Source organism: Prorops nasuta, unplaced genomic scaffold, assembly GCF_024137725.1.
Source record: "Prorops nasuta isolate Cenicafe-Biocafe unplaced genomic scaffold, Cenicafe_Pnas_1.2 PNAS00072, whole genome shotgun sequence".
NCBI lineage: Eukaryota > Metazoa > Arthropoda > Insecta > Hymenoptera > Bethylidae > Prorops > Prorops nasuta.
Genome location: NW_027116869.1, coordinates 104,536 through 120,381, shown reverse-complemented (window position 1 = coordinate 120,381; position 15,846 = coordinate 104,536). Strand labels below are relative to the sequence as shown.

General features: G+C 31.4%; 3 protein-coding genes and 1 long non-coding RNA gene across 8 annotated transcripts; 2 read left to right on the top strand and 2 right to left on the bottom strand.

Moving 5' to 3' along the window:
• Positions 1–20: 20 nt before the first annotated feature.
• LOC136784786 (E3 SUMO-protein ligase ZBED1-like) lies at positions 21–2,653 on the bottom strand. Its single transcript, XM_066745682.1, has 4 exons — positions 2,554–2,653; positions 2,134–2,315; positions 1,871–2,063; positions 21–1,621 (listed from the first exon to the last, which is right to left on the bottom strand). Exons 2-4 carry the CDS (start codon positions 2,209–2,211, stop codon positions 102–104), a joined length of 1,791 nt encoding a protein of 596 aa, XP_066601779.1. The 5' UTR covers positions 2,212–2,315; positions 2,554–2,653; the 3' UTR covers positions 21–101.
• A 621-nt stretch (positions 2,654–3,274) lies between these two features.
• Positions 3,275–4,742, top strand: LOC136784791 (uncharacterized). Its single transcript, XR_010824462.1, has 3 exons — positions 3,275–3,417; positions 3,666–4,043; positions 4,142–4,742. It is a non-coding gene; the product is annotated as an uncharacterized lncRNA (long non-coding RNA).
• Positions 4,743–7,706: 2,964 nt separating this feature from the next.
• On the top strand, positions 7,707–9,698 carry LOC136784781 (putative nuclease HARBI1). Of its 3 annotated transcripts, none has more exons than XM_066745673.1 (5): positions 7,707–8,071; positions 8,325–8,648; positions 8,728–9,024; positions 9,101–9,309; positions 9,399–9,698. In XM_066745673.1, exons 2-5 carry the CDS (start codon positions 8,337–8,339, stop codon positions 9,691–9,693), a joined length of 1,113 nt encoding a protein of 370 aa, XP_066601770.1. In that variant the 5' UTR covers positions 7,707–8,071; positions 8,325–8,336; the 3' UTR covers positions 9,694–9,698. The 3 variants fall into 3 exon arrangements, with proteins under 3 accessions (XP_066601770.1, XP_066601772.1, XP_066601771.1); XM_066745675.1 differs by having other exon boundaries at positions 8,325–8,651; positions 8,731–9,024; XM_066745674.1 differs by lacking the exon at positions 7,707–8,071 and having other exon boundaries at positions 8,229–8,648.
• Positions 9,699–10,022: 324 nt separating this feature from the next.
• On the bottom strand, positions 10,023–11,977 carry LOC136784783 (myb/SANT-like DNA-binding domain-containing protein 3). Of its 3 annotated transcripts, none has more exons than XM_066745678.1 (7): positions 11,613–11,977; positions 11,172–11,269; positions 10,889–11,102; positions 10,660–10,792; positions 10,530–10,592; positions 10,205–10,442; positions 10,023–10,143 (listed from the first exon to the last, which is right to left on the bottom strand). In XM_066745678.1, exons 4-7 carry the CDS (start codon positions 10,718–10,720, stop codon positions 10,119–10,121), a joined length of 387 nt encoding a protein of 128 aa, XP_066601775.1. In that variant the 5' UTR covers positions 10,721–10,792; positions 10,889–11,102; positions 11,172–11,269; positions 11,613–11,977; the 3' UTR covers positions 10,023–10,118. The 3 variants fall into 3 exon arrangements, with proteins under 3 accessions (XP_066601775.1, XP_066601774.1, XP_066601773.1); XM_066745677.1 differs by having other exon boundaries at positions 11,172–11,383; positions 11,613–11,972; XM_066745676.1 differs by lacking the exon at positions 11,613–11,977 and having other exon boundaries at positions 11,172–11,602.
• Positions 11,978–15,846: the final 3,869 nt, after the last annotated feature.

The following is a 15,846-nucleotide window of genomic DNA, read 5'->3' as shown; positions in this document are numbered from 1 at the left end:
AAATTAAGAAATACTTTTATTGTTTCTTTTTATTCTACAGAAATACCCAATAAATAAAGATTCTGAATTATTAAGTGGTGATTTAGACAATTATATTTTAATTACAACAAAAACATCCAATCTTGGATAGATAGTGAACCTAAAAATATTAATTGTTGTAAATGTTCTGCGCTTAAACGATTCCTGCTTTCTGTGATAATTCGACCAGCCTTAGAAAACAATCGTTCACATGGTACAGACGAAGCAACTACTGTCAAATATTTTCGTCCTAATTCACTTAATTTTGAATTATTAGATTTCCAAAATTGTATTGGACATTCCTTAATATCAATAGGAGGCTGGCTTAAGTAAAATCTGAAATCTTCAGGCATTTGGCTTGAATTAAAGGTAGTTCGCTCTTTTGATTTTATTTCATGGATTAAAGCTTCGTGATACGACCAAAAACTGGTATTATTTAAATTAATACTTTGCACATTGACGTTTTCAATTTCTTTTGCAACTTCAATATTTAATATCATATTTATATCACTTATAATGTTAGAGCATGCTGTCTCATTATTGAAATGAATTGATTTAAACCGTGGATCAAGAATTGTAGCCATTGCCAAAATTTTTTCTTCTTCAATGTTTTGAAACCTCAATTCAAATTGTTCTAACAACAATTGCTTCATTTTATTTCCAACTTCAGTAATAGGTATTAATTGACTTAACGTTTCTTTTAAAGTACTCACTATTGGTAACGACTTACTTGCTGTCATGTAAAATTCTCCACTAATGATTTTTGTTGCATCCTTGAAAGGTTTTAATAAGTCTACAAACTCTTTTGCAGTCTGCAATTCTGTTGATGTTATCATCATTGGAGCTGTTGGTAAATTTAGAAGAATTGACGCAATCTTATCTGATAACTCTATAAATCTAATTATCATGTCATGTGCAGAGTTCCATCGAGTATCAATCGACTGTATTAATTTCAAACTTGACACAGCTCTCAAACTATCCATAGCAGCTACAGATTTTTTGAAGAATGTAACGATAGCTTTTATTTTCTTAAATATGACATGCACATCATCACTTTCTATGATTTTTGCAGGAATTAAATTTAAAGTATGTGCAAAACAAGACAACTGTTTATTTACACCAAACACATCCTTGACAGCCTTTTTTATGTTAGCTCCGTTATCGCAGACGACCGTCACAACACTTTCCTGTTTAATTTTCCACTTTTCAGTGACATCTAATAGCCACATTTGAATATTATTGGAGCTATGTCTATCACAAAGTTCTGTTACTCCTATGGTCACAGTTTTGTGCTTATCTTCATGGATAAAATGAGCTGTCAAACCCAAAAAACTCTTAACATTTAGGGGATCTGTCCAAATATCAGTAGTTAACGACATATATTTTGTATTAGACAGAAGCGATTTTATATTACTAGATAAAACTTGATATTTTTCTTCCATTAATCTAGTAATTGTTGCTCTGCATGGAATTTTATACAAAGGTGCTATTGTTTTTACAAATGTTGTAAAACCTTCCTTTTCCACCGTTGAGAAAGACATATTATCTTTAGCAATCATGAACAATAAATTACTGGTTATTTCCAATGCTTTTTTACCTCCATCTAAAATAAGATTAAACTGATATTATTAAATAGTAACTTATATCCATTTAAAATTGTAATTTAACATTTTTCACATTTTAAGACCCCAATTAATAAAACTTATTCTAATGAAGTCAAAACGACAAAAAATTGAGCTATTTTGATATCGTAAGGACTAATTTTATTATATAGAATGTCAACTGGTAAATGAACATCTAAAGCAATACAATAAGAGTCCAAAAATACAGCCAGAATAAACAAATACTTAACCTTGGAATGAAGTTTGATTACGCAATGTTAAATCAATTCTTGGCTGTTTACTTGTAGAGCCTTCTGTTTCTTCCAATGCATAATAAGCTGACAATAATGTTGTAGAAGATGTTGACATGGAAGTAGCAGTGCCAATACTATTTGCACTGTCAGGATCATCCGGGTTACTTGATGGGTCATCATCTTCGAGTACCTATTTTATTTTAGTAAAAAATAGACTATAATGATATAAACTATAAGTGTAGTCCCATAATTAATATTACCAATGCACTTCTTTTCGCACTTGTACAATTTACTCCCATTTTTAAAGTGGGATGAGCTCGTTCCAAGTGGAATCTCATGTTTGTGGTGTTATTGCTTCCCTTTACTTCTTTTTGGCATATTTTGCATTTACCGCCAGTGTTTAATTTTACAAAATATTTCCAAATGTTACTTTTTGTTGGCACTATAATAAAATAATATCAAATAATAAATGATATCAACAAAAATAAGTTTTCATGACAAGGAATGAGAAAAATAAGGTAAAAAGGAAAATATTGCGTACTGGTATATCCAATAGGATGGTATAGGGAAGGGAATGTCTGTAGAAAAAAAAGCTTATATCAACAGCTGAAGAAATTTATAATATCCATTCTGCACAAAATTGCTAAAACTATGCTAAAATATTGTGCATAATTGCTTACCTTTTTGGAGTTTTATTGCCCGCAAAAAAATATGCAGTAAAATAGCTTTTAAAATTACTTTGCCGCATGTATTGAAACGAAAAAGTATTAATATTACGATATATCGCGGAGCAAAGTATCGGTACAAAATATCGAAATATTGACATAAAAGTATCGATATTTCAATATATCGATACAGTATCGACATCACTACACTACACCCACCGGCACTCCACACACGTCACACACATTACCGAATTGAATTTTGGGTGTTTACAAACGCATAAACGCTGCCTAAGCGCTGAGGAAGCGTAGATTAAGCGCTGTCTGTTTTCTGTTGAACGTGACCGGCGTACATAACATAGTACAATGACCGCCACTAATGGCCTGCAAGATTTTTTTGATGCGTTTAGGAACCTTGTCACCTCATGGATTTTTCCCCGCCTGTAGCAGTTTCTACAGTGAAAGACTGGAAAGAGTATAGGATATGTATGATAGGCTATCCTTTTTTATATGCCTTAAAGAGAAAGAAAGAGCCTTATTCCACGTTCAACGTGGTTTCTCCAGGCCTTCGTTTCATATTTTCCTATCTCGGACGTCGCCATTGCACTTCTCTCTCTAACTAATGGATTTCTATCTGCGTCTTTGTCTAAAATAATTCTACGCCTCTGGGTGATTTTTTGGTGAGTCTATACCACTGGACCTATCTGTGAGTCTTGTGAGAGTAGTGAAAAGTGCAGAAATGTCAGTCTGACAGAGCGGATTTTTAATCAAACGAGTGTTAGTATAAATTGTTAATGAGTTTTAATTTGTTGGAAAATATTAATCAGTTATAGTGAAGTTATACATTTTTTAATGACTTTTCTGGATTATCGAAGAAAACAGGTATAATAAATTTTGTATACTTTTAAAAACTTACATTACATATTAAGGAAAAATGTAATATACTTTTTGTAAAAATTAACTTAATATATAAAAATGTAATAAACAAATAGATTCATGAATTTATATAAGAAATACATAATAAAAAATATTATTATAATTTTTTCAATGGAATGCAGATCCTTGCATATTTATTATCATATATAATTAATTGATAAAATTAGTGCTAATTATAATGTCTCTTTTCCCAGGTGTAAAGGTTCTACGGAAAGTTCTACCAAGAGTAAAGTGTATACGTCATGCTGATTTCAACCAGAGGAATTAAGCAACGCTAAGGAATGGAACACAGATTCAGATAGTATACGCAGTATGCTCTCCACATCTATAAAAGCCAACCTGTTTTCTTAGATAAGTAATATTATTGATAATCATATATAAAATGTATTCAAACATGATCCTTTGTAGTTTCTCTTATGTTTCGCAGGTCAAATTTTCTAACAAAGCTGATGAGCTACATCCAATGGATGAATATAAATGAGGCCAGGCTATGTGTCCATTCTGTTGCTTCGAATTTGGAATCTCCATGCAGAAACGAAATTGGAAATATTAAAAAAAGATTTGTTATTCTGGTATAATTTAAATATGATCTAAATGTATCAATATGGCAATTAATAGTAGTAATTTTTCGTGCTTGTTATATCTAAATTTATTTTCTTTGCTGTTTTAGGTTCAGTAAATATTAGTAGATTTGGCTGTCAGTATTTAGTTTGAATAACTGTCCTGCATTTTAAATGAAGATGGAAGAAAATCTTATATATTGAAAGTAGGATACAGGATAATGAATTAATCTTTCAAAATACTTTTCTTTTCTTTATTTAGATTACGTTTATATATTATACTATGAATTATAACAGATATATCGTAATGGGTATATACATTTTATACGCGAAGGCATATAATATATTTCTTTTATTTATACAAGTAACAGTATTTATAAAATAGTTAAGGCTCGCGAATGGAGTAATTTTAAAAAGCTAATATATATTTAAACATATTCGCAGGAATAATTTTGTACTGTTCTTGATATCCTTCCAGGTTTAATGCTTGCGTCAAATTTCTAGCTGCCACTAATCTGAAAATATCTGCCTTCTCCTCGAATTTTATTTAAATGATTACCATTTAGCAATATGCAACGTAAAGCTAAAAATATCGTTAAACGAAAGAAGAATGTCTTCTGCCTCCAATAATAGTATTTCGTCAATCAAAACAATCGGCCAAAAACTATGAAAACGAAACGTGAAGCTTAGTATTCGTATTAGATATACAAATTGTTCAATAACACCATCTATATATAAATATACGTCATATGCCCCCCTCTACTCTTTCCAGTCACTCAATGTAGAAACTGGTCCAGGCGGGGAAGAATCCATAGGGAGGTATGGTTCCTAAACGCATCAAAAAAATCTTGCAGGCCATTAGTGGCGGTCATTGTCCACTTATTGACGCTGTGGCGCTAGCAACATTCCACCATTTCCACCATGGGTTTGTTCTTTTTCACTGCACTATCGAACTGGTGCAATTAGTTGAAATAAGACAAACTGCATACATATGTATGTTTTCTCACTCTAACTTATTGCACTAGTGCAGTAATACAGCGAAAAAGAACAGACCTCATACCATGCGACTGTAGGAACTGTAGTGTATAGCATATACTGTTATACGGTTTTATATCGTTTATGCTATAGTCTCAAAATGAGCAGAAATGAGGACATGATGAGGACATGAAACAATACATACTTTCATGAATTTAATGCTCTTGAATGGTTTTTTATGTCTAAATATATATATATATATATATTTATCATAACAAATAATTAGAATTCAATAAATTAACAAAATTCATGCTAAGTATAATCTATTCTATTTCATTATTTTTAGATAATCATTTCAATAATAGTTTAATAATTGGAAAGAAAAATGATTAATATTAGACATTTGATGCATTTATAAAACTCTTTTATTATAGATTTTATATATGTATATAAATGTAGTAAAGTGAAATAGTACCGAAAGTACTACACTTGGCAACCTTGATCTCAACTCCTCTATACTATCTTATAGCAAAAATTTAAAGACAACAGCAGACGAAACGCGACATCGACAAATATGAAGATGACGTTTTGGACGTAGTAAAAGTATTATCCAGAAAGCATATTATTTATGTTGGAAACGTAGGGATGTTGAAAAATGGAATGGAAAATAATGCAAATATGGTGCATATATATAATATTATTTATCAAGTATAAAAAGGAAGAGATCGGATGTAATTTTCAGCCTATAAAGAGGAAAAAGCATCAGATAAGTATCGGGAGCAGTAAATCAAAAGAAAGATTAAAGAATATTTTGCTTTGTTAAATTAATCTTTCTTCTGACTTGCTGCTCCTGATACTTATCTGATGCTTTTTCCTCTTTATAGGCTGAAAATTACATCCGATCTCTTCCTTTTTATACTTGATAAATAATATTATATATATGCACCATATTTGCATTATTTTCCATTCCATTTTTCGACATCCCTACATTTCCAATATAAATAATATGCTTTTTGGATAATACTTTTACTACGTCCAAAACGTCATCTTCATATTTGTCGATGTCGCGTTTCGTCTGCTGTTGTCTTTAAATTTTTGCTATAAGATAGTATAGAGGAGTTGAGATGGACATGAATCAATTTTGCGAGAAGCATTTTTGCTACAAGATAGTATAGGGAAGCAGAAACTATACCTGTACATGATTCAGTTTTGAACAGTGTACATACGTAGTGTAATTACACTACACTTGGCAACGCTGCTCGGCTGATACGAGTCACGCTTTCGTCAACTAATTCAAGTTTTTTGAGACTTGTAGATGACAAAATACTTTGAAAATTTTACTGTAGCCTCCTGAAATGATATGGAAGAGCGGTACAACGCCGGATATGCGAAAACCTAACCCTGAAATCTACAAATAATTATTTGTTCTTCCATTCCGCTACGGATTCACACCGACAGGCAGGGTTAGCCAGCCCCTAGCTGTGTGTAGGAGAGTTGGTTTGTTTAGCGGGGAATGGTGGGGAGAGAGTGGGTACCCCTTCTAAAGCGAGGAGAGCTAATAGGCTTGTTCTTGTCTAACGCACTGTGAAACTTCTCCGTCGGTAAAACAGCGTAAAACTTGTCTTTCAATAGCTTATTTAGTTTTTCAAAAAAATCTTCCAGATTTTTAGGTATATTTGTTTCTTCTTGGTCTCAAATTAGTCATAGAACTTTTCTTTAGCGCGCTACAAGGCCTAATTTTAAATATTATTATTACCAACAAAATTATAAGTATTTATAATTTTTATGAAAATTTTTTTTTATAATTTTGAGAAACCGAGTTTGTAGCGCGCTTCAGTACAGCTAAAAGAGTAAATTTAATCTCTACAGAAAAGTTCATATTCCTAATAGTTTGGAAGATAAATTTGAATGAATGTTTGAGTCGCTCAATGCATCCCCTTAAGGAATCAATTTAACATTGAGAATCAGAAAGTTAAAGCTTCAATAAAATCAGGGACAGGATACGATGATGTATGTATAATAAACTAAAAAACTTATTTCAAATCATTAGATTTCTTACTCTCTTTTGATTATATTATTTTAATGATATATTAAAATATTTTTAATTTGTTTTAAGGTTTATAAGCCAACGTTATGGTATTTTGATCATTTACAATTTCTTGAAACTTATTTTATTCCACGAAAAAGTCATGACTCAACTAAAAGATATAGCATGGCAAGAGATAAAGTTAATTTTGCAAGTATATTTTAGTAACTTACTAATTGTAGCAAAATATTAATAAAACTGCAAAGTATTAATATTTTCTAATAATGATTCTTCAAAGTTAAAGAATTATTTTTTACAGTTAGGTAGTGTGCAAGAAAACCTTTTAAAAAGTAGTGAGAATGATAAAGAAGAATTATCAACAACAAATAATTATCAGGATGAAGAATCTGAAGTCTGGCTAGATTTAAATATTCTCGATAGTCATCAAACAGCTGATTTAGAAGAGCAATCAATTGATGATCCAGTAGTTACAAATAATGTGTTTTCTCAGAAGGACGTGCCTTTAAGTTCTTCTCGCTCAGTCAGTCTTACGATATGACATCGTCAGGAGTAGATAGTGATATGAATCCACCCATATCTTTCTCCAAAACAAATAAACGTAGGCGTAAAGCTAATACTAATACTGAATATAATTTTAATGATGCCATAAAAAAATTAGCAGATTCAATGAAAGCGCCAGTAGTAATAGGGCGGGATTCACAGTTGATACTTAAGATTAAGTGCAAGCTTAAGACTGTTCTTAAGATGGCGTCAATGCTTGAGCCATTTCTTAAGCACAGATTTGAAGATAGATCTTGAGTTCTAACTTAGCCAAGATAAATGTTTCAAGTAATTGCTCAAGATCTGTCTCAAGTGGCTTTAAGTATGGTCTTGTCCAAGTCGACGAATTTGTGGACTTAAGAAAGACATCCCACCCACTGTTACTCGCTAGCGCCAATCATACATCCTTTCTGTTGTCTGCTGCAGTGTCATTTAAATTTTACAATTTTAGAATTTATTACTTTAAATTGTTATAAAGGTAAATCTAAATTTACAGTTATAAAGCGATGTAGCATTTAATAAGCTAAAAGGCATGAATATAAGGTCATTCATTTTATCATAATATATATACATTTTTTCACGATGCCTTTTTGAACCTCTTTTATATTTAATCATTTAATATCTGAAATATAATCAACAGACCATTATATTTATGCCTATGATATGGTGAATTAAAGTGTGCTATTCACACACATTTGAATAATTATTATAAATACAAAAATAAATTTCAGAAAAAGAACAAAATGAATAATTGTGCACTGTATCAACAATTCAACGTGACCTGGTACAGTTCAGATACCTCTTCAGAAGAAGACGAATATCAAGTTCCTACGATTGGAGCAAGAACATATATAAGGGATGTAATGAACCCGTTTGAAGCCTACGATGAACAAAATTTTCATATTAGATACAGGTTTTCTAAATATTCCGTAATGCATGGATTACTACCATTGGTGAATTCTAGCTTACAGAAATTTACCAAGAAAGGTTTACCCATTGACCCTATAATTCAATTGCTCATTTGCTTAAGGTTTTATGCCACAGCTAGTTTTCAGGTAGTAAAATATTTGTTCTTTCTAATGTAGATTTTATTATTAAAGTTATAAAAATCATTCTTACTTTTTGTTATTACAGAAGGTTATTGGAGACTTAATATTTCTGTCACAACCCACAGTGAGCAGAATAGTTTTCAAAATTTCTGTGATATTAGCAAGTAAGTTGCATACATATATTAAGTTTCCAAGGAATGAAGAGTCCATACAGGAAAATCGCAGACTATTTAATAGATTGGGGTATGGCAATGGGGCAATTGGGCTTCCAAATATTGAAGGAGCAATTGATTGCACTCATATCAGACTAGGAAATAATAATTTTAGTAGCCGTGCAGAATCATACAGAAACAGAAAAGGATATTTTTCTTTGAATGTACAGGTACATATTAATAATATTTAACGATTTTCTAAGGATATATTTACATCTTATCAATAAGTTTATTTGTATGTTAAAGGCTATAGTAGGTCCACGTATGGAGTTCCTCGACTTAGTGCCAGAATTTCCAGGAAGGGAGCATGTCTCCAGTATTCTTCAAAACTCCAGGATTTTTATACGCTATCAGCAAAGAGAATTGACAGGAATGCTAGTCGGTGATGCTGGTTACCCTTCTCTTACATTTCTTTTAACACCATTCCGCAATCCACAAAGTGAAGAAGAGGAAAGGTAATATTCAAAATGTTTATAACTACATATATATATTATTTTTTTATACTTTGAGAAATCTTAATCGCTATAAAAATAAATTTTCACAGATATAATATCATTCAATCTCGAACAAGGATGATTGTTGAACGAACCTTTGGTGTCTGGAAAAGACGTTTTCCATGTCTTTCAAAAGGATTAGCTTTAAACATCAACACATGTACCGCAGTGGTAGCAGCTTGTGGTGTTTTACACAATTTAACGCTGCAATATAATGACATTCTTGTAGACATCTTAGATAACGAAAATGAAGATGACTTAATTGTTGAAGATGAATATCATCGTGATGAGCCTGGAGATGGGTGCATTATAAGAAGAAATATTGTACAGCAAATGTTTGGTTAATTAAACTTTGAGTTCATAGTATAAAATTTTCTCTCAATATTTCTTCATAAAATACGAACAGAAAGAAGTAATAATATTTGTAAATACTATACATAGCACAATAATTTCTGTACAATATTGGAAGCTTCCCAATTAGCCTAAAAATCGACACAATCGAACACAAATGGTACATTGCATGTCACAAACTGTACATTTGTGTCCGATTGTGTTAATTTTTAGGCTAATTAGAAAGAATCCATTATTACAAAATTAAAATTTATACTAATATCTTTATATTTGAAACATTGTGCAAAAAATACTGCATTTTTGAATTTCAATAAATACTGGTATAAAGGTTGTAAAACATTTTTTTAATATATATTTCACATAATTATAATTCATACAAAAACATGAGGCAAAATAAAAGTCACAAGAAATTTGATTTCTCAATCCGAATTATAATCAGAACCCCTAAAATTGATAAAAAATTAGATTATGCCTGAAATCGTTTTTGCAATATATCAATACTTACATTTCTTTTTGTGCAAGGTACTTTGATAGTTTTAGTCTCTCCTTTAACTCTTTTTGTTCTAGTATAAGTTTTTCCCTCGTCATTTTAAATAACATTTCTTGAAACTCCTCTTTTTGCTTGCATATTTCAATCTCATGGTTTATTTTAATCTCAGCCATTTGTAGCTCTTTCTGGCAGATGGTAACCATCCTAACCCTCTTCACTTTTTTAATATTATTTGACGCTTTATTAGTAAGATCTTAAAACAAGTTTTTGTTATATATTTCAAAAAATTATTAGAAGCATAGAGTATTATATGTTATAAATAATATTTTTAATTTATCACCTGATAAAATTTGGGCTTCTTCTATAGACGGGTCATCACAATCATCAGCGTTGAAGTTATATCCTACATCAGAACAATGATTCTCTAATTTGTACATACATATTGTATCATTATATAAACTAATACATACCTGTGTGAGATGATTTGCCTTTCAAAGAGACAGCTTGGTTCGTGTGTTTGTAAATACACATTGTTGTTCGACATATTATCTATTTTCCTTTTTTCACCAGATTGTACTGCTAATATAATATCTTGATGCAGCTCTGAAATATTTAAACTTTTTAATATACTATAGGTTTTATAGTAAATATAGTTTATTCTTTTATTCCAATGTTTTGAGCATTATTTTAAATATATACCTTCAGATTCCTGTTCGTTTAAGTTGCTGGATCCAATGAAAGGTGCTGTTGCATTTAATACTGGTAAAATTTCTAACACTTGAGCAACCACCTGAGGAAGATTTATTTCTGGTCCACCTCCGGTTAAATACCTTGATTGTTTTTCAGTGGTTAAAATATTTTTATTGATATGTTTAAGATTGGACCAGTATTTCTTTATTTGACTCATATCCCTCTATATTATAAATATTAAATGATAAAATTCATTTTTATTTCTACTCCGTTGCAAAAAAATTATAAATACCTGAGTTGAAACTAAAATAGATTTATTATATTCCTCTGTAATTAGTGACCATGCTTCAGATTTTTCTTTTATAGTTGATGAATTTGTTGCCCTAGATTCTATAATATGTTTATATTTTTTTAATATGTCTAAAAAGACTTGTTTCTCCAAATCAGAGTATACTGCCCGCTTGTGTGACATTACTCTATCAACATTATTTCGGGATCAACTATCTTAGTAACAAATGGGATAAAAAGTTAATTGTTAAAAAAAATATGAAAGATAAGTACTTCAAAATGTTGTCAAACTAAAAGTAAATAGGATTAAATTATAATAAAATTGATAAGATTTTATTATTTGTATATTCCTGCATAGAAATTTATTGGAAAATGTAGAAAATTAAATGCATTAATATTATACATATTTACGTTACAAAACATGTAAAAAAAGTAAAATACGTACCGGATAAAAATTTATATGATTTATGTTAATTATTTATTGACAATCTCGTATACCATTCATAACCAAAGAAAGAAAAAGCAGCGTGTTGATAAGGGTAGTTTACAATGAAACTGTCATTTTCTATGCAAAGTGATTGGTCAATTCCAATAAAACTTTAGTAACATTCAAGACACGTCTTCAAGTACAAGCTAAGCTTCAACTTCGTCAAGATATTCTTAAGATCCAAAAAGAGGTCTTAAGAATCGTCTGTAAAACTAAGGTTGTCTTAAGCAGAACTTAGGACTTTAGACAATCCTGGTCAAGTCAATCTTAAGTACGGACTTGAGTTACGACTGTGAATCCCGGCCATACAGTCTCGTCGTTAGATTTACCACACAAAAATATTTCTTTGTCAATACTTGCATGTCGTTTACAACTGAGCGCGACTAGTCTCTACATGTCGGAATCCATCAATCTATGAATAATGCGAGTTAATAACATGTTTTAATTGTTTGTTTATGTTTAAATAACTATTATAAATTAACAATATATTGATTATTATTCTGCTTTATAAGCAGTCGTTATTTATTTACAAAATAATTAGAAATAAGACATTTGAACATGGCATTGAATATACAAATTATATACTAATTTATATTTACATGTTTTATTTAATTATTGCAGAAGAAAATGTTGTGAATATGAAATTTCTGTACTGAAAATATTTAACAAACTTTTACAATTGTATAATTATCTGATTGAGGAAAAGCTTTAATTTGTAATTGTGTCTTTGAATCTATCGTTAAAAATGCATGATAATTTCTCGTTCCTTTAACTATTTTCACTTTTCAAAAAAATCTCGTTTAAATTATTTTAATGCTTATTAAAACACTTTGTACGAGATTTTTTTGAAAAGTGAAAATAGGTAAATGAACTAGAAATTATCGTGCATTTTTAACGATAGATTCAAAGACATAATTACAAACTAAAGCTTTTCCTCAATCAGATAATTATACAATTGTAAAAGTTTGTTAAATATTTTCAATACAGCAATTTCATATTCATAATATTTTCTTCTGCCATAATTTAATAAAATATATAAATATAAATTAGTATATAATTTGTATATTCAATGCCATGTTCAAATGTCTTATTTCTAATTATTTTGTAAATAAATGACGACTGCTTATAAAGCAGAATAATAATAAATATATTGTTAATTTATAATAGTCATAAAAACATAAACAAACAATTAAAACATGTTGTTAACTCGCATTATTCATAGATTGATGGATTCCGACATGTAGAGACTAGTCGCGCTCAGTTACGCATGCGCTTCACCGGTTTACGCCGCTCGAACGACGCTTCTGGCCGAGCGCGTCGTGATAAAATATTTTTTTTCACTATGAACACCAAGAGAGTATACGCGTTTTAATTTTTTTCTTTGTAGAGGACATTCCAAGGAACATTCCTGATATTTTCTTATAATTGTCAGAGCATGACAACACATTTGTTAATTCAAATGTTTATTTTAATTTTTAATAGTTTTAACCAATTAAAACAAACTGTTTTTTTATATTTTTCTAATAAAGTATGATTCTTTCTGAGTACACTCGTTCTAGCCAGAGTCTTCTATCTTTATTCGTTTAGGAGATATAAATTTTCAAAGATTACGTGTTTTTACCAAAAACAGTAAAACTGCAAAGTTTGACAGTTCGTATCTCCGAAACGAAAAAAGATTTTTGACTCAAACTAGCGCCAAAAGTCTTGTATTTTCTTATATATTAACATATATTTAAAAAAAATCGGTGTTGTACTCCGAAATCTGTCTGTTTTGAGGTGGAATGGCCCCCCTATCTGTAGCTATATACATATAAATACCGTTAAAATAATGTTGAGAACATTTCATTTCGCCGATATAATGAAATTGGTAAAAATGCAATTATCATTTTGAAATAAAATTGAAGAAAAGGAGATTTCGTAATGCTTGAAATATAGGGCATACGGCGAAACGCGGGACAATCGTACAGTCGTATTTTTCAACAGAATTTGATGAGACTAGTAATGATTAAAGCCATTCTTCATGTAGATTGTCCTAAAGAGCTCGCATTTTCGATAAAGCTTTATAGTTTTTCAGCTATGAACATTTGAAGTTGCACGGCGCACAAATACATATTTCTTCTCTCGCGTAGATCAGCTGTTGGGCACGTCCATCTTCAATCGTTCATAACTGAAAAACTATAGGCTTTATCGAAAATGCGAGCTCTTTGGGACAATCTACATGAAGAACGGCTTTAGTTATGACTAGTCTCATCAAATTCTATTGAGAAATACGCCTGTACCATTGTCCCGCGTTTTGCCGTAATTTCAGGTCTTCAAGCGTCACTGACTCGTTCATTCTGCTATTTATTTCGGAACAAATAAAAGTACGATTGTACATTGAAAAATTACATTAGAAGCTCTCGATAATGTACATGCTGCTACGAGTATTTCTTAATCTTATGAAGCTTGTCGTAGAAGATGCAATGCAACAAATTTAGAAGGGCAAATTCGCGATTGAAAATAAGACCCACGTACATACATGGTAAACGCTATGTGTGTTTGTTTACAGTACACACTCCACGAGTCACTAACACAGTCGCACCCGTATGTATGTAGGCCTACTCTGCTGGTTTACATACGCTGGACAAGGCAACAAGCTGTAGAGGGGGGAGGGGAAGCTAACTTTATTTACTCCGGGGGGGGGGGGGGGTGTACGCATCTTGTTACAGTTTGCATTATAATGACCAAAGGAAGCGTTGCAAAATTATGAAAATATTATAAAAGCGTCTCCCGTTTTCACGCTCTATTCAATGATGCCACCCAAATTGTTGGAGCATTTTTACTTTACTCGGAATAAATAGCAGAATAAACGAGTCAGTGACGCTTGAAGACCTGAAATTACGGCAAAACGCGGGACAATGGTACAGGCGTATTTCTCAATAGAATTTGATGAGACTAGTCATAACTAAAGCCATTCTTCATGTAGATTGTCTTAAAGAGCTCGCATTTTCGATAAAGCTTATAGTTTTCCAGTTATAAACGACTGAAGATGGACGTGCGCAACCGCTGATGTACGCGAGAGAAGAAATATGTATTTGCGCGCCGTGCAACTTCAATCGTTCATAGCTGAAAAACAAGAAGCTTTATCGAAAATGCGAGCTCTTTAGGACAATTTACATGAAGAATGGCTTTAATTATTACTAGTCTCATCAAATTCTGTTGAAAAATACGACTGTACCATTGTCCCGCGTTTCGCCGTATGTCTTATATTTTAAACATTACGAAATCTCCTTTTTTACAATTTTATTTCAAAATGATAATTGCATTTTTAGCAATTTCATTATATCGACGAAATGAAATGTTCTCAACATTATTTTAGCGGTATTTATATATGTATAGCTACAGATAGGGGAATAGCGTAAATATGAGAGGAAAGCTTCGTAGTAAGTTTCGATGTTGGAATGGGTGGAACACGTTAGCGTGAGCCGCGAGAGGGGAGGAAGCCTAGCTTCCTTCCTAAAAATTTTTGCTTTTCGTCCACCTCAAAAACGCAGGACAATGGTACGGCTCTATTTCTCAACCGATTTCAATGTTTTTGGGGCTTGTTGGAATCGTTGGGTCTGGCACCTCGTCATAAAGAAGCCCGATTTTTCAATTTGTTTTGCGTTTAAATATTATTAATGCGAATTTTTAAACAATTTTATTTTTTTACGTTTTTTGGAAAATACGGCTTTATTTATGACAAACTACTGTTAACTGAGTTTTGAACTACGCGCCGAATTGAAAGGTGGCGTAAGAGGGACTATGGCCTATTGGTGAATAGACGACCCAATCAGGAAGGAAGAGCTGGAAGGGAGAATGAAGAGATGATAAGAAGGGGCAGTCTTTCGAATTCGATAGAAGTGAACAGATCAAATATATTTCTGTTATAAAGCTATTTTGAGATTTGTTTAAATAAAAAGTTTTTAAGTTAATAACAGAATTCAAGTTAATTACCAACCATAGTAATATTCTTTGGAATATTCTTAACAAATTCAGAAGTGGGATTCCAAAAATTGGATTTGGTGGCAAAATGGGAAAAAGAACGCGCCAACAAGCACATTTGCAAGAATCGGCGGAAGAACCATTGACACAAGTTCCGCGATCGACATATACATCTCCAAGAGTGATTGAAGACACCATGAACATAGTTATGGCAGGAGACGTTGATACC

Bases quoted from the DNA above. Each gene is read 5' to 3' on its own strand.
- LOC136784786 (XM_066745682.1), bottom strand. From the start codon at position 2,211: ATGAGATTCCACTTGGAACGAGCTCATCCCACTTTAAAAATGGGAGTA. The intron at 2,064-2,133 runs GTAATATTAATT...AAAATAAAATAG, and splicing joins GTGCGAAAAGAAGTGCATTG to GTACTCGAAGATGATGACCC. The intron at 1,622-1,870 runs GTTAAGTATTTG...ATCTTATTTTAG, and splicing joins TAATCAAACTTCATTCCAAG to ATGGAGGTAAAAAAGCATTG.
- LOC136784783 (XM_066745677.1), bottom strand. From the start codon at position 11,351: ATGTCACACAAGCGGGCAGTATACTCTGATTTGGAGAAACAAGTCTTT. The intron at 11,103-11,171 runs GTATTTATAATT...TTTATAATATAG, and splicing joins CTATTTTAGTTTCAACTCAG to AGGGATATGAGTCAAATAAA. The intron at 10,793-10,888 runs GTATATATTTAA...TAAATATTTCAG, and splicing joins AAACGAACAGGAATCTGAAG to AGCTGCATCAAGATATTATA.
- LOC136784781 (XM_066745673.1), top strand. From the start codon at position 8,337: ATGAATAATTGTGCACTGTATCAACAATTCAACGTGACCTGGTACAGT. The intron at 8,649-8,727 runs GTAGTAAAATAT...TTGTTATTACAG, and splicing joins ATGCCACAGCTAGTTTTCAG to AAGGTTATTGGAGACTTAAT. The intron at 9,025-9,100 runs GTACATATTAAT...TGTATGTTAAAG, and splicing joins ATTTTTCTTTGAATGTACAG to GCTATAGTAGGTCCACGTAT.